The 23,607-nt window shown below is 48.4% G+C and overlaps 2 protein-coding genes across 5 annotated transcripts in view; both read right to left on the bottom strand.

Moving 5' to 3' along the window:
* Nucleotides 1–550: 550 nt before the first annotated feature.
* znf318 (zinc finger protein 318) lies at nt 551–18,877 on the bottom strand. 4 transcript variants are annotated; one of them, XM_079695859.1, is made up of 11 exons: nt 18,450–18,877; nt 15,833–15,927; nt 11,777–12,335; nt 10,122–11,274; nt 9,656–9,744; nt 9,389–9,488; nt 8,292–8,614; nt 6,524–6,670; nt 6,000–6,096; nt 5,501–5,619; nt 551–4,390 (listed from the first exon to the last, which is right to left on the bottom strand). In XM_079695859.1, the coding sequence occupies exons 1-11, from the start codon at nt 18,675–18,677 to the stop codon at nt 1,241–1,243; spliced, it is 6,060 nt and encodes a 2,019-aa protein (XP_079551985.1). In that variant the 5' UTR covers nt 18,678–18,877; the 3' UTR covers nt 551–1,240. The 4 variants fall into 4 exon arrangements, with proteins under 4 accessions (XP_079551985.1, XP_079551986.1, XP_079551987.1 ...); XM_079695860.1 differs by having other exon boundaries at nt 6,524–6,667; XM_079695861.1 differs by having other exon boundaries at nt 8,310–8,614.
* ncoa4 (nuclear receptor coactivator 4) overlaps nt 18,832–23,607 on the bottom strand; it is a gene marked incomplete at its 3' end in the record, with an annotated part of 38,385 nt that continues 33,609 nt past the window's right edge. The window contains exon 11 of the mRNA XM_079695874.1: nt 18,832–18,862. Coding sequence (XP_079552000.1) covers nt 18,832–18,862 — 31 coding nt within the window. The remainder of the gene's footprint in view (nt 18,863–23,607) is intronic.

Here is a 23,607-nt window from a genome sequence, read left to right as displayed (position 1 = left end):
TCTAGCTGTGTGCGTCATTCTTTAGTGTCCCCTGGTCTCTAGCTGTGTGCGTCACTCTTTAGTGTCCCCTGGTCTCTAGCTGTGTGCGTCATTCTTTAGTGTCCCCTGGTCTCTAGCTGTGTGCGTCACTCTTTAATGTCCCCTGGTCTCTAGCTGTGTGCGTCACTCTTTAATGTACCCTGGTCTCTAGCTGTGTGCGTCATTCTTTAGTGTCCCCTGGTCTCTAGCTGTGTGCGTCATTCTTTAGTGTCCCTGGTCTCCCAGCTGTGTGCGTCACTCTTTAGTGTCCCCTGGTCTCCCAGCTGTGTGCGTCATTCTTTAGTATCCCTGGTCTCCCAGCTGTGTGCGTCATTCTTTAGTGTCCCTGGTCTCCCAGCTGTGTGCGTCATTCTTTAGTGTCCCCTGGTCTCTAGCTGTGTGCGTCATTCTTTAGTGTCCCTGGTCTCTAGCTGTGTGCGTCACTCTTTAAAGGTCCCCTGGTCTCAGTGGTGTTTTGAGCCGATGATGTTTACATAGTTCTCTGATTCTTACAGGAAGCTGGAACACACAGTTTATTTCTCACTAACTTTTATTAAAACTCTACAGGAAGTATTTACTAACAGACTTTCCTCCGACAAAAGGAGCTCTTTTGGTCCAAACTTTAGGATTTAGGAGAATAATGTAACGTTGAGTTTAAAACATAACAGGTGAGTGCACGTCAGACAGGTGAGTGCACGTCAGACAGGTGAGTGCACGTCAGACAGGTGAGTGCACGTCAGACAGCAGGAGCTCGGAGATGAAACTGAGAGTAAAGTTTGGAGAAAAGCTGAAGTTTCTAGAAGAAAATAAAAGAATATCCGGTGTTTTTAAAACTTGTGATATTTAACATATTTTAGTTTTTTTTTGTTGCTCTGTCCTCATTACTGTTATTTACCCACAATGCATCACTGACTCTTCCTGGTCCTCTGGGCGGCGGCACCATGAACTCAGGAAGTCCAGCGTTTAAACAAATATTCCTGGACTTAGTTTTACTGAAACTGAACAAGAAGGACCTCTAGAGTCCAGGACCACAGGAGGTCTGGAGCCCAGGACCACAGGAGGTCTGGAGCCCAGGACCACAGGAGGTCTGGAGCCCAGGACCACAGGAGGTCTGGAGCCCAGGACCACAGGAGGTCTGGAGTCCAGGACCACAGGAGGTCTGGAGCCCAGGACCACACAAGTCCGTCAGCTGCCTTCAGGTCCAGTCCGTTTTGCAGACCTCCTACTCAAAGTTAAAATCATAGTCAAAGTCCAAGGAAGTCAGGTCTGAGGGGAGGCCCAGCGCCTCAGGGGTGATCTCCATCGTGGGGAGGTCCTCGCCCTCACTGGGCCCCTTTTCCCCCTCCAGACCGGGGCTGGGGTCTGGACCCGGGTCTGAGGTGTCCAGACCCTTCGAGTCCGAAGCGGCAGAGTCAGAATCCCCCGAAGCCGGCTCCGGGTCGGACTTCTGCTGCCGGGTCTGGTATCTGGTCTGGGATCTGGTTTGCCGGACAGGGCGGGGGGCAGCAGGGGTTTTCTTGCCTCTGGTTTTTGGGCCTGGTTTGGGAGCAGGTTCCGGAGTCAAGTCTGGTTGGGGATTTGGATGGAGCTGAGTGTGGTGGTCTAGTTGGGGTTCCAGATTAAGATGGGGGTCCTGGGTGGGTTGGGGCTCTTTTTGGATTTCAGGAGCCGGTTTGGGAGGAGACCGGGTCTGGGGTGCCGGTTCCACTTTGGCAGGATTGGATTGTGGGGAGATGTTAGGCTCAGAGGTCGGGGCGGGGGTCTGGTCCTGCACCTCACTCTGAGACTTAGGAGGGGGACTCAGTTTGGGTGGGGGTTCATCAGGAGTTTGGATGGAGGGGGACTGCAGAGACCAAACCGATGAAATCTGAATGTCTGACTCAGGCGGGGTTTGGGGAACCGGGTCTGGTGCAGGTTTAGAAACCTCAGGTGCCGGTTTCGAGACCTCAGGTGGGGGTTTAGAAACCTCAGGATCAGGTTTACAAACCTCGGGTGCCGGTTTAGAAACCTCGGGTGCCGGTTTAGAAACCTCAGGTGCGGGTTTCGAGACCTCAGGTGGAGGTTTCGAGACCTCAGGTGCGGGTTTAGAGACCTCAGGTGCTGGTTTAGAAACCTCAGGTGCCGGTTTAGAAACCTCAGGTGGGGGTTTAGAGACCTCAGGTGCTGGTTTAGAAACCTCAGGTGCCGGTTTAGAAACCTCAGGTGGGGGTTTCGAGACCTCAGGTGGAGGTTTAGAGACCTCAGGTGCGGGTTTAGAGACCTCAGGTGCTGGTTTAGAAACCTCAGGTGCCGGTTTAGAAACCTCAGGATCAGGTTTAGAGACCTCAGGTGGAGGTTTAGAGACCTCGGGTGCTGGTTTAGAAACCTCGGGTGCCGGTTTAGAAACCTCAGGTGCGGGTTTAGAGACCTCAGGTGCGGGTTTAGAGACCTCAGGTGCTGGTTTAGAGACCTCAGGTGCGGGTTTAGAGACCTCAGGTGCTGGTTTAGAGACCTCAAGTGGAGGTGTGGTCTTGGTCAAAGGCTCAGATGGGGGTGTGGTCTTGGTCAAAGGCTCAGGTGGGGGTTTGGCTGCCTGTATGGGGGCAGGGTGAGTTTTGTTGGAACCTGTCGCGTCCGCTCTGGGGTCCGCTGGCGGTTTGGTGATGTTGGCGGCCCCAGTTTGGTCCCCCTTGCTGTAGAGGAGGTGGAACAGGTCCTGGGCTTTGGCTGCAGCGAGGTGAGTCTTCAGCTTCTCAGACTTCTGGGCCCCGTCTCCCAGGTTCATGAAGGGGGGGGGCTTCACAAACACTGTGCGGGTCTGCTCTCCCTCCGGGACCCCCGGAGCCGCCACGTCCGACACAACCCTTATCATGGGGGGTGGAACTGGTTTAGGGAAAGGGGCATTCTCAGAGGGTGGAGGTCTGGACACTGACGGAGGGGGATTACAAACTGGAGGTGCAGGTTTAAGGACCGGTGGTGGGGGTTTAGCCTCAAACGGTGCAGGACCAAACACTGATGGTGGTGGTTTGGTCTCAAAGGGGGCAGGTTTTAAGACTGCCGGAGGGAGCATAGGTCCAAACACTGAGGGTTGGGGTTTGGCCTCAAAGGGGGCAGGTTTTAAGACTGCTGGAGGGAGCATAGGTCCAAACACTGAGGGTGGGGGTTTGGCCTCAAAGGGGGCAGATTTTAAGACCGGCGGAGGGGGTACGGGTCCATACACTGCTGGTGGGGGTTCAGCCTTAAACGGTCTCGTCACCGGAGGCGGGGGCATAGCTGTCCCGGGCGCAGGACTTGGTGGGAGGGGTTTACTCTCCTGTGGTTTCTTCCGAGCGTTCGGGATCTTCAGCATTCCGTCTGAGATGGTCGGCACTTCCTGTTGAACTGGTAAACCGCCCCCTTGTGGTTTCATGGAGAGGAAGGTGTTCAGGGGCGCTGGTTTACCCATCAATGCGGTTTTCCTCAGGACCGCGGCCGGGGCAGGGAGGTTGGGTCTGATCCGGCCCCGGTTTGCCCCGTTAGAGAACCAAGGGGGTGTCTGATGGCCCCCCAGCTTCTGCGCGATCTCTTTGGCCACCGCCACAGATTTGGAGAAGGAATCCAGGGCTGGAGCCGGGTCCAGGTTCGCCGCCGCCGCCTCGTCCTCCTTGATGAACTCGGCGGCCACTTTCTCTGCCTCCTTCGCCAGGAAGTTCTCCCTCTTCTTCCAGGTGAACTTCCCAAATGTGGGGGAGGTCAAAGAGGAGGGTCCGGCTGCTGGTTTTCCGACCTCCAGACTCTGCTTGCGGAGCTTCGCCCTCATGGCGGGACTGGGTCCACAGAGGATCTTTGGCGGGTCGTAGGGCTTTGGAGGTTCTTGTATGGGTTCTGGTTTGGCTGCTGGTTTCTCTGGTTGAGGCTTTTTGAAGGGTTCCTTTGGTTTCCCCTCCTCCCGGTCAGACCTGAATCTGGACTCGGGGTATTTCCCGTGTTTAAAGTCCTCGTCTCTCAGTCCGTACTTTGGACGGTTGTCGTAGCGATGCCGGTGTTCTTCTTCTCTGCTGTATTTGTAGCGGTCCTCCTCCTCCCTCCTGTGCCGGTACTTGTCCTCCTTCTTGCTGCCTTTAACCTGCTCCTCTTCCTCGTCTTTCTTGCTGAAGGACGGCCTCTCCTCCTCCAGACCTTTAGGAGTTTTTAAATCCTCCTCCACCCCCTTCTTCACCTTCTCCTCCGTCGGTACCTCCTCCTTCTTCTTCTCCTTGTCTTTCTTGTCCTTCTTGTGTTTGGACTTCTCCTCCTTGTCCTTGCCGGCCTCGTCCTCATGTTTTCGTTTCTTCCCCCCGGCGTCGGAGGTGAGGCCGGCCTGGCGGTCCAGGTTCCTCCTCTGCTCGTACAGCGGGTTCTCATACATCTGTTTCTGAAGCAGAACCAGAACAGGAAGTATTAGAACACCCTGTACTTCCTGTTGTAACGCACCCTGTACTTCCTGTTGTAACGCACCCTGTACTTCCTGTTTTAACACACCCTGTACTTCCTGTTGTAACGCACCCTGTACTTCCTGTTGTAACACACCCTGTACTTCCTGTTGTAACACACTCTGTACTTCCTGTTTTAACACACACTATACTTTGTTGTAACGCACCCTGTACTTCCTGTTGCGAACACACCCTGTACTTCCCTGTACTTCCTGTTGTAACGCACCCTGTACTTCCTGTTTTAACACACCCTGTACTTCCTGTTGTAACGCACCCTGTACTTCCTGTTGTAACACACCCTGTACTTCCTGTTTTAACACACCCTGTACTTCCTGTTGTAACACACTCTGTACTTCCTGTTTTAACACACACTATACTTTGTTGTAACGCACCCTGTACTTCCTGTTGCGAACACACCCTGTACTTCCCTGTACTTCCTGTTGTAACGCACCCTGTACTTCCTGTTGTAACACACCCTGTACTTCCTGTTGTGACACTCTGTACTTCCTGTTGTAACACACCCTGTACTTCCCTGTACTTCCTGTTGTAACACAACCTGTACCTCCTGTTGTGAACACACCCTGTACTTCCTGTTGTAACACACTCTGTACTTCCTGTTTTAACACACACTATACTTTCTGTTGTAACGCACCCTGTACTTCCTGTTGTGAACACGCCCTGTACTTCCTGTTGTGAACACGCCCTGTACTTCCTGTTGTAACACACTCTGTACTTCCTGTTTTAACACACACTATACTTTCTGTTGCGAACACACCCTGTACTTCCCTGTACTTCCTGTTGTAACGCACCCTGTACTTCCTGTTGTAACGCACCCTGTACTTCCTGTTGTAACGCACCCTGTACTTCCTGTTGTAACGCACCCTGTACTTCCTGTTGTAACGCACCCTGTACTTCCTGTTGTAACACATCCTGTACTTGCTGTTGTGAACACACCCTGTACTTCCTGTTGTAACACATCCTGTACTTCCTGTTGTGAACACACCCTGTACTTCCTGTTGTGAACACACCCTGTACTTCCTGTTGTAACGCACCTTGTACTTCTCGTTGTGGGCGTGCTTGGTAACGTGCTCCTCGGCACAGATTGAGTCTCCATAGAAGGTTTTGCAGAGCAGACAGAAGAAGCCTCTGACGGGCAGCAGGAACTCAGAGCCTGAAACAAACACACACACACACACACTGTTTAACAAACGGCACAGAGCAGTAACCTGTCAATCATGTTTACCTGGCCACGCCCCCGCAGCAGAGCCTGTCAGAGAGGGGACATCTGGTCATGAGGTTTATATTAAATATTAAATATGTGAAAGAAGACAGGTGAGAATACAGGTGCGTTACATTCACAGAACACAGAAAAACGGGACATCAGAGTGTCGGAGTCCTCTGTGGAGACGAGTCCCGGAGACAGTTTTCATAAAGAGACAAAGAGCAGCCGATCCACCTGGAGACAAGAGACGCTAACAACATTCAGCGGCACACCAGCGGCATCATGGGAGGAGAGCAGCGAGGTTTAATGTGGTGAGGGGTGGGGGGTACCTTTAGCGGGCTTGGTGAGCTTCTCCTCTGTCAGGAGGCTCTTGCTGGTGCCGGTGGTGCCGGTGCAGGACCAGGGCCGGTCGTACGGGTCCAGAGTCTGAGGGCAGAGAGACGGGGTTACACCTGCAGGGCTGCACAGGTGAGGGTATCAAACACACAGAGTCTGCTTCATGTTCAAACATTTGGGATGTTTCATTCATATTTTTAAGGAATATATATCGGATATCTTTTATGATCGTTGACACAAAATGTGCTTATTCATTTCAGGTATTTTCCAATTATATTTTTCTACTGATTTTATCTTTTGTTCAAATCTGTCCAAGTTTGTATAAATACTTATTCTGAAACATTTGAATAATTCTAGCCTCTGCAGACCGTTGACATGCACATAAACCTGTAGAGCCACAGGAGAGGCGACACCATGAGACCATGAGAAGAAGAATAAGGACTGTTTAGCAGATTAGTAACTTCACCAGTAATACATATAGAAAACAACACATGAACATGGAAGTGGACAAACCGACCTTCCGGTGCGTCTTGCTGTGAAGGTGCGTGTAAAAGTCGAACATAGATCCCGAAGTGACGTTACAGTTTTTGCACCAGTGGTTTCCAGCGTCGTAGTATTCAAACGGCTCGGGGGGGTCGTTGGGCGGGGGGGGGGCCGCGGGCTGCTGGGAAACAAAAATGGAGGACGGTGAGACGGAGGGGGCGGGGCTCTGTGAAACACCTGAAACTCTGCAGGAAGAAAAACGTCTCTTACCGTCTCTGCGCTCCGGCATCAGGCGACCAATCAGAGCCGCGCAACGACCGCCGCGCAACAACGAGCGCTAACAGCTGACTGACCCTTCACAATAAAGCTCGGTCCCCACAGCTAGCTATGTTCACGCTAACGATCGGCGAGGAAACATTCATTATTAATAATAAAACTGGAAATCTAAAAATTCACACTTTCAGATTAAGAGTGAAAGTGAATATCATTATCGTTCTAATTCACTTTCAGTTTGGGTTTCAGCTTGTATTATTATTATTATTATCATCTTTAACCAGACTTAACTTTAGTTTTCACCGAGGTTCGCATCGCTTAACGTCGTCGCAGAGAACTCAAATCCTTTGGAGAGAAACATTCAAATACTATTTCCTACCATCTCTATCCCAACTCAGTTATAAATCATTAAGTCATTTAATCTATTTCACAATAAAAGCCTTTCAGTGGCTCAAAGGAGTTTTCTGACAGGCTTTTATTGTGAAAAACAAACATGAATTGACCTGGAAGACATCCTGACAGCTGAGATCTTTACCTGACCCTCAGGTGAGTTTATCTCCCTTTATAAAAGGTGTGTAAACATCAGAATATATCCTCATTCATCTGAGAGCAGCGACTTGCGCCTGGAGCGTGTTCACTGTGGACGGACTGGCAGCTAACTAGCTTAGCGACAGGTATTTATATATTTAGCATGATAACCTGCTCCCTGAGGAACCAGAGCATCGTGTAACACAGATATAAAAACACATTATATTTCTATGTACGTCTCTGTGGAGCTGAATCGAAACAGAGCAACTGTTATAAAATATAAACGTATAGCGCCCGGCTCCTAGCTTAGAGCCCGGCTCCTAGCTTAGAGCCCGGCTCCTAGCTTAGAGCCCGGCTGCTAGCTTAGAGCCCGGCTCCTAGCTTAGAGCCCGGCTCCTAGCTTAGAGCCCGGCTCCTAGCTTAGAGCCCGGCTGCTAGCTTAGAGCCCGGCTGCTAGCTTAGAGCCCGGCTGCTAGCTTAGAGCCCGGCTGCTAGCTTAGCGCCCGGCTGCTAGCTTAGCGCCCGGCTGCTAGCTTGGAGCCCGGCTGCTAGCTTAGCGCCCGGCTGCTAGCTTAGCGCCCGGCTGCTAGCTTAGCGCCCGGCTGCTAGCTTGGAGCCCGGCTGCTAGCTTGGAGCCCGGCTGCTAGCTTGGCGCCCGGCTGCTAGCTTGGCGCCCGGCTGCTAGCTTGGCGCCCGGCTGCTAGCTTAGCGCCCGGCTGCTAGCTTAGCGCCCGGCTGCTAGCTTAGCGCCCGGCTGCTAGCTTAGCGACAGGTAATGAGGAGTAAAACCTACCTGAGGAACCAGGTGATAACACAGATTACATATAAACATGTTCTCCTTCTATCCACGTCTCTGTGGAGCTGAATGGAAACAGAGCGACTGGGGATATAAGCGTGAAACTGAAAGAAAAACTATGTTATAAAAAATATATATATAAATATAAATAAATATATTAGGAATAAGAACCCTTTATATATTTAACAAAGTGCTTCCTGTTTACCTGTGCAGGTGTGTGTACCTTTAAGGAGCTGCAGGTGGCCTTGGGGGTGTCCCCCCCCTCGCGGCCCTTCTTCTTCTCTGGTGTTGGTGTTTGTGGGGGCGGGGCCTCGTCCTCTGTGCGGGGGGGGCGGGGCCTGTCGCCCGGGTTCAGCCCGAGGATCAGGGCGATCTTCTCAATCTCATTGCGTTTCTTCTCGGCCGACTCGTGTTCCCGCCGCAGGCTGGAGATCTGTGACATCACTTCCTCCTGCAGGCGACTCACTTCCTGCAGCAGAGGGTCCCGGTGCCCCCCCTTCTCCCGCCGCTTCTTCCTCAGCAGCTCGCCTGAGGAACAACAACAACAACAACAACATCAAAACAACAAAAATAACAACAATAGCCGCGTTCACACCAAGTACTTTGCCGTACTTAGTTCCCAGCACTTAGTTCCCCCATGGAACTAGTTCCCTGAGGGAAGATTACGTAAATGAAGCCGCTGACGTCACTTCTTCTTCTGCTGCTGCTGCTGCTTTGGGTTTACTGGCAGGCCGCAAACAACTTCACGGCGTATACTGCCACCCGAAGTCCCCGGCCGGAAGTCCCCGGAGTTGGGGAAGGCTTCAGTAGAAGCTGCTTCAGAGTAAATCGACAGAACGCCGACAACTCCTCATCGCCACCGCTCCCATGTTTTATTTTGTGTTGCCATAAGTTAGTCTCTCTGCGTTTGTGCGCTGGGCGAATGCTAATGCTAATAATGCTAATGCGAGGATAATAAAATGGCGGCTCTACAAAACATTTCAGAGTTTTACGGAGCGTGGTTTTCGCCCGGCCAATCAGAACTGGGGCACTTTTTCCACCAGGAGAGTACCACCTCTCAGCAGGCACTGAACATGGGGGTAAAAGTTCCCGGCACTAAGTTCTCTTTTTGGTGTGAACGCAACATGAGGGGTACTAACGGAACTAAAGGGGAAAAGTACTCCGGTGTGAACGCGCCTAATGACAACTTGTTGGACATCAGAGAGTGCTTCATGTGTGTATCTGCGTGTGTGTGTGTGTCTGTCTGTGAGTGTGTGTGGGTGAGTGTGTGTGTGTGTGTGTCTGTCTGTGAGTGTGGGTCACCTTGCTGCTTCCTGAGTCTCTCCAGCTCCTTCATCAGATACTCCTTCTTCTTCATGCGCACCTCCCTCTCCTGCTTCAGCTTCTCCCTCTCCTCCAGAATCTACACACACACACACACACACACACACACACACACACACACACACACACACACACACACACACACACACACACACACACACAATGTGTTCCATGTCCTCTATATATATTCATAATGCTCTGTTGGAGGAGGACTTCAGTTTCTCATCTCCTAGCTGCTGAGCTCACCTTCTGTTTCTGGCTCTCGGTGTTCTGCTCCTCAGAAACCTTCCTCTCCTGACTGCTCACCTCCATCACACCTGAGGGAGACACAACTCCTACGATCCAACATAAGAAAAAACTCAAATTACTGTAAAAACTACAAATCCATTATCAGAAAAACTACAACTCCCACTGAGCCCATTGTTGGTTATATTTGATTTGATGCCTGTATAACTGCTGCAACAGGTTGTAAACAGATACATGATGAGATTAGATCAGATCAAATAAGATAAGAAGTACTTAATGATCCCAATTTGGGAAATGTTTGCATTGCAGCAGCAAAAAGAGACGAGGCATTGCACTTCAAAAATCTAAAGACTAGAAAGGAACAATCCAAAATGTAAACATCTCAATAGAAATAAAATAGCATCACAAAAAAGTAGAAAGTACACTTGTTGAATTCACAGTAATGATGCCTTTGATGATGACGAACCTTGGGCCCCCTGGTGGTCCGGGGGGTTGCTGTAGGGGTTCGGGTACGGCAGGGAGGGGGGGAACTCTTCGGGGCTGGTGTTCGGGGGTATCGCCATGTTGGGGGGGGGGTACATGGGGGGCCACTGCCCAGGCATGTAGGGCAGGTAGTTCCCGTACTGTCCGAACCCTGGGGGGGGGAAGTTGGGGGGCATAATGCCATGGACCTGTGCGGGGGGGTAGGAGGGAGCCCCGGGGTGAGGCGGGGGGGCGTCTGGGGTTTTTAATGGCGGCTCTATGTTCGGTGGCGCGGCGGCGGCCGTCTTCTCGGCGCTCGACTCTTTGCTGTGTTTGTGGGATTTAGCGGGAATTGATCGTTTTCTGCGTCCGTCATCGCTGCTCCAGCTTTCCCCGCTGCTGCTGGAGCTGTGGCTCCGCCTCCTGCTGTGGCTCCGCCTCCTGCTGCCGCTGTGGCCCCGCCTCCTGCGAGCCCGGCCCCCCTCCGAGCTGCCGGAGGACGACCGCTGCCTGCGGGTCGGCGTCTTCGGGGGTGGCTTGTTTCCGTGGAGGCGCTCTTTGGTCCTGGCTGCCATCTTGCTGATCTCAGTCACGCCCAGGTCCATTCCGATGGTTTTCAGCAGGTCCTGGATCTTCTCGTACTCATCAAGCGCCTGACGCTCTCCTGGCCCCGGTTGCTCCGGCCCTGTCAGGTTCTGGTCCGGGCTGACGGAGGCCCGGTACCTCTCATCCACCTGCCCCATGGCACGGGGGGCGTGAAGGTGAGGCCCTAGTGGGAGGCCAAACGTCTGAGGGAGGACGGGTTCCTGCGAGGGGGGGTAGTCGTCGTACAGCGCGTCCTCCGTCACATCTCCGTACAGGTCCAGACCCTGGGGACGGACCGTCTCAGACGGGAGTTTGGGGTCTTCAGCGTCTCCGTACAGGAACTTCTCCTCGTCGTCGATGTCCTCCGTCCTGTCCTGGGCCCCCGTCGGCCCCCCCAGCATGTGGAGGATCTCTTTAATCTCTGCGTCGAGTCCAATGCGCTGAGCCATCTGCGGGTCGGACTGCAGCTCTGACAGCACCGAGGCCACCAGGTGAGGCTCCATGCCTTTAACCGCCTGAAGCAGCTGGTCAGCCACTTGGGACATGTGGGACCCTCGGGGGGAGTCCGAGGTCTGAAACATAGAAACAGAGCCGGGTGAGCCAGGGGACCAGAAACCCTGTCCTGGTGCTCTGAGAACCGATTCAAAACGTATTCAACAACAGGATGGGGATGGTCAGGAGTGGGGGGTGGACAGGAGTGGGGGGTGGACAGGAGTGGGGGGTGGAAAGGAGTGGGGGGTGGACAGGAGTTGGGATGGTCAGGAGTGGGGGGTGGAAAGGAGTGGGGGATGGTCAGGAGTGGGAGATGGTCAGGAGTGGGGGGTGGTCAAGAGTAAAGGGGGATGGTCAGGAGTAAAGGGGGATGGTCAGGAGTAAAGGGGGTAGGCAGTAGTTAGGGACGAGAGTAAAGGGGGACAGGAGTAAAGGGGGACAGGAGTAAAGGGGGACAGGAGTAAAGGGGGACAGGAGTAAAGGGGGACAGGAGTAAAGGGGGACAGGAGTAAAGGGGGACAGGAGTAAAGGGGGACAGGAGTAAAGGGGATTAGGCACAGATTGTGGACAGGCTGTTGGTACCCTCAGAGACGGCGAGTCCTCGGAGTCTTGGCGTCTCTTCAGGATGGATTTGGTGGGCTGGCTCAGCATCTCCTGCAGTTCTTTGAGACGCCGCGCTGAGTCCAGCTCTCTGAACTCTTTGCCTGACTTCCCGGAACTGGAGCTGCTGCTGGAGCTGCGGCTCCGCGGCCGGCTCTTACTGCGACCGTGGCTCGGCCCCCTGGTTCTGGACTTGGACCGGGGGCGACTCATGCTCCGGCCCCGGCTCTTGGCCCTGCTCCGGTCCGGACTGTGACTCTCGCTCCGGCCACGGCTTTTCCCCCGGCTCCTGTCCGGACTGCGACTCGTGCTCCGGCCCCGGCTCTTTGCCCTTCCAAGACTTTTAGCCCGACTCCGATCCGGACTCCGGCTCCTGCCCCTGCTCTTAGCCCGACTCCGATCCGGACTGCGACTCATGCTCCGGCCCCGGCTCTTGGCCCGTCCCAGACTCTTGGCGCGACTCCGGTCCGGACTACGGCTGCCGGGTCGGCTCCGGCCCCGGCTCCTGCTCCGCTCGTACTCGGGCCGGGGAGCGTAGTCTCTGCGGGGAAACAGTTTACAGTCAGGACGGTTTGAAAGGGGCACCTTTTAAAAAGACCTGGGTTGCGGTCGAATAGTCCGCTTAGGAACCTTCCTAACGGAGTGAAATGTTCTCTAGATGATAGGAAAGGACGTTTCAAACTTCCTTTATAACCTCCTTTAGCTTAGGAACCACTGGACCTCCCTCACCGAAAGGAGAGGAGAAAATGTTCCCCCACAATGCCTTGCAGCCGCAGCATTTGACGTCACACAACAGTCGGCCGTTCACGGACACAACCGATTATGACGGAGAAATGATATCATGAAAGTTACGGTGCTTATTAAGCATTTTAAAACGTATGTGGTAAGTTGCCAAAGTGCTTTGTTCTGAACGTTCATCAGTATTATAATCAAAAAGAGAAATATGAACGTTAGTTTTTACTGAAATGATCAAATAAAGTCAACATTTCACTGAGCTGTGTGGGGTTTGTTCAACTTTTAAAAGATGTTTGAATGGTGATATACACAGTGATAAATGTTAAGATATAACGTTTATAATAAATATGTTTGTATTGATTTTAAGATCTTTTCATACAATCATACTTATTGGGATCATGTGTATTAATGTGGACCGGAGGGAGAGGGTGACGAGCAGAAGTTTCACTAGATAGACGACAGGAGCTGATTTTTGGACCATTCGACTGCAACCCTGATCCAGTTTGTGAAGACCAGGTTTCAAGTTTCAAGGCTTTATTGCCACTTGCACCTTAGCTACAGTGTAGATATGTCAATGACAAACTGAAGTCCTCCTCCAACAGAGCAACATGTACCAGTGTTTCCCATATATACAAATAGTGGTGGCGCAGCGCCGCTGCTGAAATATGAGCGCCGCTGCTAGGGGGAGCCAGCTAGGTATTTTTTTTACTTTTTTTTTAAAAAATAATAATAAATGGCGACCCTTTTTCATTTTTGATTGTTTGTTATGTAGATTTGTAGTATTTGTGTTACAGGCGGTCGCCTAGCGCGCCAGATCTAGGGGGCGCTGCGCTGGTAGCTCTGGGAGGGAAAAAACATTTTTGACCGCTGGCGCTCATCCGAATGTTCGGCCTTGATGTAACAACATTCATAATTAAGTAAACGTAACACCCTTTTCACCCCGGTTACACGTTTAATTTGCCCTGTACGGTGGGCGCTAGGTTAACTAGGTAAAATAAGATATGAATGAACAACAAAAATAAGCTGCATTTATTTGTTATTGGCTATCGTAGGTTAAGGTTATGTTCACATACTTATTTGATTATTAAAATGTAAACCGATCTTTTTCATACTGGCGTTTTAGAGTTGTACCCCTTAGATCAGGTCTCTAGTAATTGTGTGCTCAAAGTGCACCAGATTGAAGCATTTTACTGTAAAATGTTAAAAAAAAATCTTCCCGGGGGGACATACCCCGGACCCCCCTGGAGGATGTGACGTCCACCCCCAAATTCAAACATGTTCATACAATACTGAATACATTTGAAGCCATTTGGACGTGTATTACCAATGTCAATACATTTCTGTTTTTGCAGTGTATTTGTCTTTTGTAGAGATTTTTCATTTATTCTTTACACATAAAATGTCGCCTAAAATCTCACCTCGGGACCTGGTACTAGGCCTCAAGAGCCTTTCTTGTGCAAACACATAGAAACAAATTGGCGGGGCGCACTTCGCACGCACTAAAAAATTCCACGCGGTCCGCGCTCACATTATGCTGGGCCCACGTGCCTTAGCACCGCTGCTATGACTCCATCCCAGGGGAAACACTGCGTACAGTGGGGCAAAAAAGTATTTAGTCAGCCACCAGTTGAGCAAGTTCTCCCACTTAAAAAGATGAGAGGCCTGTCATTTTTATCCTAGGTATACCTCAACTATGAGAGGCAACATCCAGAATCACAGTTTCTGATCTTTAAAGAATTTATTTGCAAATGATGATGGAAAATAAGTATTTGGTCAATAACAAAAGTTCATCTCAATACTTTGTTATATACCCTTTGTTGGCAATGACAGAGGTCAAATGTTTTCTGTAAGTCTTCACAAGGTTTTCACTGTTGCTGGTATTTAGGCCCATTCCTCCATGCAGACCTCCTCTAGAGCAGTGATGTTTTGGGGCTGTCGCTAGGCAACACGGACTTTCAACTCCCTCCAAAGATGTTCTATGGGGTTGAGATCTGGAGACTGGCTAGGCCACTCCAGGACCTTGAAATGCTTCTTACGAAGCCACTCCTTCGTTGCCCGGGCGGTGGGTTTGGGATCATTGTCGTGCTGAAAGACCCAGCCACGTTTCATCTTCAATGCCCTTGCTGATGGAAGGAGGTTGTCACTCAAAATCTCACGATACATGGCCCCATTCATTCTTTCCTTTACACGGATCAGTGGTCCTGGTCCCTTTGCAGAACAACAGCCCCAAAGCATGATGTCCCCCCCCCCCCCATGTTTCACAGTAGGTGTTCTTTCGATGCAACTCAGCATTCTTTCTCCTCCAAACACGTCGAGTTGAGTTTTTACCAAAAAGTTCTATTTTGGTTTCATCTGACCATATGACATTCTCCCAATCCTCTTCTGGATCATCTAAATGCTCTCTAGCAAACTTCAGACGGGCCTGGACATGTCCTGGCTTAAGCAGGGGGACACGTCTGGCTCTGCAGGATCTGATTCCCTGGCGGCGTAGTGTGTTACTGATGGTAGCCTTTGTTACTTTGGTCCCAGCTCTCTGCAGGTCATGGACTAGGTCCCCCCGTGTGGTTCTGGGATCTTTGCTCACCGTTCTTGTTTCTCATCTTGACCCCACGGGGTGAGACCTTGCGTGGAGCCCCAGATGGAGGGAGATTATCAGTGGTCTTGTATGTCTTCCATTTTCTAATAATTGCTCCCACAGTTGATTTCTTCACACCAAGCTGCTTACCTATTGCAGATTCAGTCTTCCTGGTGCAGGTCTACCATTTAGTTTCTGGTGTCCTTTGACAGCTCTCTGGTCTTGGCCATAGTGGAGTTTGGAGTGTGACTGTTTGAGGTTGTGGACAGGTGTCTTTTATTCTGATAACGAGTTCAAACAGGTTCCATTAATACAGTTAACAAGTGGAGGACAGAGGAGGCTCTTAAAGAAGAAGTTACAGGTCTGTGAGAGACAGACATCTTGTTTGTTTGTAGGTGACCAAAAACTTATTTTACAGAGGAATTTACCAATTAATTCATTAAAAATCAGACAATGTGATTTTCTGGATTTTTTTTTCTCATTCTGTCTCTCATAGTTGCCTAGGATGAAAATTACAGGCCTCTCATCTTTTTAAGTGGGAGAACTTGCACAATTGGTGGCTGACTAAATACTTTTTTGCCCCACTGTATATATAGAGGACATAAAACAAATAAAATAGAGCAAGAGAATGTTTTGAGATGTGCAAGTTAATACAAATAAAATAGAACTAGGGCAAAAAGAGTCTAGATACAAGTAAATGGAATATGATATATTCCAGGTGATCTTACCTGTCATGGTGGCGTGAGGGGGCGGAGCCAGAGGGTCCGGTCAGCTCGTTGCCGACGGTGATGACGAGGTTGTGGTCGATGGGCGACAGCGACCTCTGAGGAAGAGACACGTTCATTTATTACGAAATCAGAAAATGAATCAATGAAACATTTATCTTGTCTCGTTGTTTATGCCACTTACTGATCAGAATACCTTAATGTTAGGATTATTCAGTTCATATTTAATGTGTACTTACACTGAGAACACTAACCCTCATTATTATCAACAATACACTCATGTTTTAACAAACAATACAGAATGGCTATTAAATCATCAATACATACAGACACTGACCGTGCTATAAAGTCAATGTCGCCATTAAACTCACTACATGCATTATGGGTTGTGTTTGGATCTCAATACCACTTCACACGGATACAGCAGATGAAAAGTATAACTTGAGAATAATATATATGATATGTTTTATAATGATTGATCATGAAAGTGTTCTCAAAGCTGGTAAAGGTGCAGCTAGTCTGAATGACTTTGTATACTGCAGGTTAGCTTTTAGGGGTATAACGGTAAATTATTCGGTACGGGCCCTTCGGTTCGGTACACGTGTGTACCGAAGTGTACCGAACGAATATAACGTAAAAGATTGAGAACAACTTCTTGGAAGTAATCTCAGGTGCTGCGTCGCAGCATTCAGAGTAATTTGCTCACATTGGGTTCAACGCGTCATAGAGCGAGCAAGTCATTTCATTGGACGAGAGGCATACTATGAGAGCTGGTCAGAAGGATGCGTTCAAATGTAGTCAGTAATTTTAGGAACTGTCGAAATGGCGAAAGCAGATAAAGTTGAGCTCTAAAATCCTCCAGCATCATTGAAGTCTCCGGTTTGGGAACATTTTGGTTTCGCAGTTACGTACAAGGATGACGGACAAAGACAGGTGGACCGAACCAAAGCTGTTTGTCGGCATTGTTCAACTAACATTGGTTAGCCGCGCGGCTGGCAATACATCAAACTTGCACACAAAAGGCATCACCCGAACGTGAATATCACCGGTACCAAAAGAAAAAAGACTGAAGTGCAAACCCAACTCCCGCTAGCATTTAAGCCTCCACCACTCGCAACAAGTTCAGACCGAGCCAAAGCTATTACAAACGCCATCCTTATGTTGCCATGTTAGCAAAGCGCTACCTGGCTGTATCTGCTACCTCTGTCCCTAGAGAGGGTGTTCTCCACAGAGACATTGTTAGTGCCAGCAGATCTGCCCTTTCAGCAAGCAATGTGGACAAGTTCATCTTTCATTAAACAAACATGAAAATACAATGACAAGCAAGTCCTAATGTCAAACTGTCTGCTTAGGTACGAGTACAGTACAGTTCAAATACAGATGATTTCAGTTCAGCGAAATACTGCATCTTAATGTTTATTTTATTTTGTATTTATTTGAGTGAATACATTATTCACAGTTCAATAATAATTAAAAATATATATATATTTTATGATAATTTTTTCTGCTGTACCGAACCGAACCGTGACCTAAAAACCGAGGTACGTACCAAACCGAAATGTTTGTGAAACATTACACCCCTAGTAGCTTGTGAATTTACTCCAGGTGGAACTAAAGTCTGATTTAACACTTTATTATATTTCACATCATTCATCCACATCTGTAAAGTAACTAAAGGTATTAAATACATGTGGTGGAGTAAAAGTACACCATTTACCTCTGAACTGTAGAGGAGTAGAAGTACACCATGTACCTCTGAACTGTAGAAGTACAGTACTAGAGTAAATGTACTAAGTTACTTTACAGCACTGATAATAAATAACATGTGTACACTGTTAGCTGTTGTTAGCCGATGCTAGCTGATAGCTAGCGTTAGCATGGTGGATTTCTGTCAAAGCTCCTAAAATATATGGCGCAGTAAAGATATAACTTTGGCGGGTAAAACCCACGTTAGTTGTGTGTGTGAGGAACATGTCAATATAATACAATAATCTCTGGAGCCGGGCTCATGTTACACACTGAGATCGGTGCACAAATGCTAACCCTGTGTGTGTAAAGAGACTCGCTCCGTGGCGCATGAAGACAGAGTAGTCAGGAAGTACCCGGATGTGGGCCCACAGAGTGTGCGCAGTGGAGTGTTTCCCCTTTCATCTCATTGTTTACTCGTGTAATGCTGGACAACACGCTGTTGTGACTCAATAATGACCGAGTTTGGGGGGGGGGGAAGGGACCCCTCTCTTTCCCAGTGGGGGACTGGTAAAGGTTTAGGGTTAGTTAATAAAGGGTTTCTGATTCTGAATGTAAGTCAATGGGAAAAGTTTAAGGATGTTATGGGCCCAGTGACGGAAGCTGTAGTACCGCCATGTGGCCGCTACGCACGTTACAGATCTGAGCTTCAGAGAGAGCTGTTCCTGTGGAGCTGAGACCAAACAAAGCTGCAGAACCCAGAGATATACAGTACCCAAGTATAACTGATATTTCAAGGCTTTTTTAGGCTTTTCTTGTCATGTGTGCATAGGCAGCATAGCTACAGTGCAGATATGTGGATGAACGTCTGAGGTCCCAGGCTCCTCAAACAGAACACAATACAGCAGATAACAGATAGAGATGAATGGAGCACCTCTCTCTGGGCTCCGGAGCTCCAATTCTCCCCGGGGGATCCGTACCTCCTCCTGCGGTCCTGGTGCAGCGGGGGTCCCGGGGAGTAGGAGGGTCCCGGGGGGTAGGACGGTCCCTGGTTGTAGGCGGGCCGGTGGTCCCTGAACCCCTGGGCCGGGTAGGGCCTCTGCGGCGGCCCGCGTGCCTCAGGCGGCCGGTAGCCTCCTCTCTGAGGCCGGCCTCGGTACATGTCCTCCGGCAAATATCCAGGTTAGTCGAGACTCTGTTAACGGAGATTGATATATATGAGAGAGGCTCCGAGGTTATTATCTAAACTGAGGTTAGTATCTACAGACTCTCTGCAGCTCTGCACACAGCAACACAACCTCCCGCTCCTTCTTCTTCTACTGCAGAAACACACAGCGGTGCTGCCCCCTGCAGGAACACCGCAGGAACACCGGGGTACCACGGTACTCTCATACCTCATTCGCACCAACGGTGTTTCAGGGCCAGCTCGGAGCTAGAGCTTGAAAAGCACCGGGTTATCCTCTTTACACTGCAGCGGAGCAGCCTCTTAGCTCCGGAATCCGGTTCGTTTCGAGCACCAAATTATTATTATCATTTTAATATATTTATTATGCAACACCCGCGACCCGACCCGCATCATCTTTGTTTTACCCAGAACCGAACCCGAAAAAATGCCGCCCGCGAATCACAGCGATGCTGACTTGAGACCGGTCTCTACCTGACCGGAGTCACGCTGTGTGTGTCCGTCAGGAAAAACACGCTGTTTACAAGTAGCTCCAGCAAACATCCACTGATAAACTACGATGATAACAACCTCACGATAACCTCATATGTTTTAACTTAGGATCATACCTGTGTTTAGTCTAGAAAAAGGTAAATGTGTGCATTTTATTATAAAGTTGTGTATATTTACAGACTGTTGCAACAACTAAGAAGCTTATAAACATCAGGTTTAAAACTAAAAGAGCTTAACAAAAAGTAACACAATGAAATATGTTTGGAGTTTTATTTGAGTTATTAATTTAACTCTACATCAGAATGTCCTTATTGCTTCTGAGTGACTAGATGGGGTGTCCTGCTATCACCCTGAAGTGAAATGAGTCTTTGATACTGGACAGTTTTGGTTTTATTCTCATCTAAAAACAGGGATGATAGCTCATATATGAGACTTCAAAGGTCTTTTATTTTGAAACTGTACATCAGAATGTCCTGATTTTTTCTGAGTGACTTGATGGGATGTCCTGCTATCACCCTGAAGTGAAATGAGTATTTGATACTGGACAGTTTTTGTTTTATTCTCATCTAAACACAGAGGGAGGATTTTTTTTTACTCTACCGTAATGCATAGGATATTCGCGCACCGCAATTACACGTGAGGGCTGGCTTGACCGCAGTCTAAACTAGAGAGAGAATCGCTGTCAAGGGGGCTACAACTACAACAAGATGAACATATTTGACCGTGATTTAATTGTAATACACGTTTCAAAAGGATGCCGAAGTAACAACATACTGATACCAGATAGTAAAAACCATGAATTAAGGCTTTGACAAGTCTGCAGACAGACGGCAGGCGAAAAACCTTTTAAAATGCGTGTTTTCTAATGGAGATTTGGCTAAGCTAACGTTGTAAATGTTCCGACCGTCCACACTCACAACAACGGCCTATACAGACATAAATAAACCAGCGACTGTATTCGCCATGACACAGACAGTATGTGGTTTGTACTTGTTTCACTTTTGTCAGGGCCGTGGGAAGTAGGGGTGCTGAGGGTGCTGCAGCACCCCCTGGTGGAGGACAGGGGATCTGCACTTCCACAAGATATAATACAAAAAAAACGAATTTTCAGCCTTGATGTAACAACATTCATAATTAAATAAAGATAACACCCTTTTCACCCCGGTTACATTTTCCATTTGCCCCGTACGATGGGCGCTGTAAGTGATGAAAGTGGGGGATGTTGGCTTAGCAGGCGCCCGCAACTCACAGTCAAAGTGAGAGAGGTAGAAAGAGGGGGTGCACCGGTACCGGCGGGGATTGTTGTTAGCTTCTGCTGCGCTAACGGATATAAGAAGCTGTTTCTACAATAATGTGGAGGGAGAGTCCTCTCCTGTCAGACAGAGAGGCTCAGTGAGGTAAAGGACTCTGAGGGTTTAGATAGTTCACTTTAGTCGAAGTTATCTCAGTGGGTCTCAAACGTTTTGATCACAATTTATGTAAACAAATATTTCCAAGGCACACCTTTATAATTATTAGGATAAATAAAAACAGGTTTGAAATCATTCCAGTGAATACTATAGGACAGTAAACCAAAAATATTGTTTAAAACTGGAGAGATTTTAAAATATACATAAATAAATAAATGTTAACTGGTAAAATAAGATATGAATGAACAACACAAATAAAATAAGTTACATGTATTTGTTATTGGCTATGGTAGGTTATTTGAAATGTTCACATACCTACTTATTTGATTAATAAAATGCAAACCGATCTTTTTCATATGGGTGTTTAGAGTTGTACCCCCTAGATCAGTCTCTAATTGGGCGCTCAAAGTGCACCAAATTGAAGCATTTTACTTTAAAATGTTAAAAAAATCTTCCCGGGGGGACACCCCCGGACCCCCCTAGAGGATGTGAAGTCCACCCCCCCAATTAAAACATGTTATAATATATAATAAATTTGAAGCCTTGTTATATAAGCTGTCCTCCATGTCAATATATTTCTGTGTTTGTAGTGTATTGGTCTTTTGTAGAGGTTTTTCATTGCCAGCTAAAATCTTGCCTATAGGGCAGCACATTGGTCAGAACCAGCCCTGGTGTCATCCCCACAGCACCCCCCATTTGAAACATGTTCCCACGGCTATGACTTTTGTCTAGTTTCTGAACAGATATGAAGAGCTGTGTGCAGAGGCGCGGGAAGGTATTTTGAGTGGGGGTGCTGAGGTGCTGGACTCCAGTGAACACTATTACGGGCACTATAGAGCACGCACAAAAAATCTCCCCACACGCAAACACACAATAAACCCACGACTGTTACAATGAAGGCTCGATATTCAGCTCACGGCATATAGGCAGGGGTAAAGTGCTATTTTTTACGAGTGGGGAGTGGACCTCACCTCCTCTAGGGGGGTCCGGGGGGATGCTCCCCCGGGAAGATTTTTTTTAAATATTGAAGTTAAAAGCATCAATCTGGTGCACTTTGAGAGCAACATGAAGAGATCTATGGATACATCTCTCAACACCCAGATGAAACACAACTGTAAGCAGATGTTCTTTTTCTTTATGGATATTTTACAAATCACTCTCCTTTCAAACTGTATTCTTGTTTTACTGCCATATATAGCTCTGCACCCCCTGCCTGCCGCTAGGGGGTGCTGCAGCGCCCTCAGCACCCCCCTTCCCGCGCCCATGGCTGTGTGCTCTGAGTGCTAAGAGCTAACGGCTGTGTTGTTTTTATGGGGAGCTCATTGAACGTCACGGCTCCGCCTACACTGCGTTACGATAAGATACTACCCCAGTTCCTCACAAGTCTGAAAAACAACTCACGTCCACGCACGTAAGCAATGTGGGCGCCAACGTGAGCGCCCTCGTGACCAAAATATTTGACGGCGCTGATTGGCTGAAATTATGTTTCGGCGGCACAGTTTACTATTGAGACTTTAGCAACGTGCTGGTTGCTGCTGTTTGGCTCGGGGGCAGCGCCCCGTAATGATAAACTAATGCCAAGGGCAAGGCCAGGCAGGAAACATGTGACTTATCAGTAACTTTAGACATCGTAACACCATTTTAAACAATATTTTATTGTAGATTATACATTTTACTGATACCAATTGTGTGATATTTACCTTGTTCATTAAAAATAAAAAATATAAAATATATATTTTTTGAAATATATATCTTTTAATTGAATTTTTTTTAGAATTTTTTTTTTTTGTATGTGGGAAGAGGTGGGGCGGCGCCCCTCGTGCCCCTATGGGCCGGCCGCCACTGCCCCTACCTCACAGACCTGCTGCACCACCACACCCCTTCCCGCTGCCTCCGCTCATCAGAAGCCAACCTCCTATCCATCCCCACCTGCATCAATCACCGGACCTGGGGGGACAGAGCCGCCCTTCTCCGTCGCTGCCCCCTCCCTCTGGAACTCACTGCCACAGCCCATCAGAGACTGCACCGACCTCACCACCTTCAGAAAACTAACAAAAACTCACCTCTTCAATCTGGCTTTTACTGTGTGATTGTTTTTGTATTATTTGACTTTAACTTTAACTATATATTTATTTGTTGTTCCTTTCTTCTCTTTTCTTTTCTTTTCACTATTATCTGTAAAGCGTCTTTGAGCACCTGTAAAAGCGCTAACAAATTAAATCTATTATTATTATTAGGGCCCGAGCACGGAGTGCTAGGACCCCAACGGTGTCCTTGCACGAAGTGCGAGGAACCTATTGTTATTGCACAAATTCTTATTATTATTTTTAGTCGCCATCTTTCCTGCTTTTGAGGCCTTTAAATTACTCAAAAAGTTGTATAATTTTGCACGGACGCCAGCACCGGTAAAAATTACAACATTCTGGAGTCAATGGGTTAAAATATTACAACGTGCTCGCTAGCGCCACCTATCAAAATCCCATTTGGAATTAATTTACAAAGTCACACCGTAACTCAGAATGACCTGAACTTTTGCACACATATCCGGGAGGACCTACTCTACAAATAATCCTCTTGGAACCCAAAGCTCCGCCTACATTTCTTTTTTAAATTAGCATAATTAACAAAAACAGTGAAATATTCACTTAAATTTCAATTTTCATTTTTTCAACACCAAATGTCGTACACAGCATCGGTGGAGGGTCAGACACATTACCATAGAACATAAGCATGTTTAGACGATAAGTATTGCCACCATTAATCAAAACGTACTTGCAAAAAGGCGGGGCTTAGAAAGAAATGCTCATAACTCATCAACAATGGATCCAAACATCACATATTTTGGTGGCTAGGTTCAGTCTGTCTTGGGGAATAGGCACACTAAAGCATTTTCAGATTGGAATATAGGGGGCGCAAAAAACACCAATAATTTATAACTCAAGAACGGATCGACGAATAAAAAAAAAAATGTTTTACACATACTCTGGGGGTGACTACAAACTGAGATT

The sequence above is a fragment of the Notothenia rossii genome, assembly GCF_949606895.1.
Source record: "Notothenia rossii genome assembly, contig: scaffold_103, whole genome shotgun sequence".
NCBI lineage: Eukaryota > Metazoa > Chordata > Actinopteri > Perciformes > Nototheniidae > Notothenia > Notothenia rossii.
The sequence above is the reverse complement of the archived record's forward strand: the minus strand, read 5'-3'. Positions and strand labels throughout refer to the sequence as shown.

Bases quoted from the DNA above. Each gene is read 5' to 3' on its own strand.
- znf318 (XM_079695859.1), bottom strand. From the start codon at position 18,677: ATGTACCGAGGCCGGCCTCAGAGAGGAGGCTACCGGCCGCCTGAGGCA. The intron at 11,275-11,776 runs GTACCAACAGCC...TCTATGTTTCAG, and splicing joins AGGACTCGCCGTCTCTGAGG to ACCTCGGACTCCCCCCGAGG. The intron at 8,615-9,388 runs GTGACCCACACT...GTTGTTCCTCAG, and splicing joins GAGACTCAGGAAGCAGCAAG to GCGAGCTGCTGAGGAAGAAG.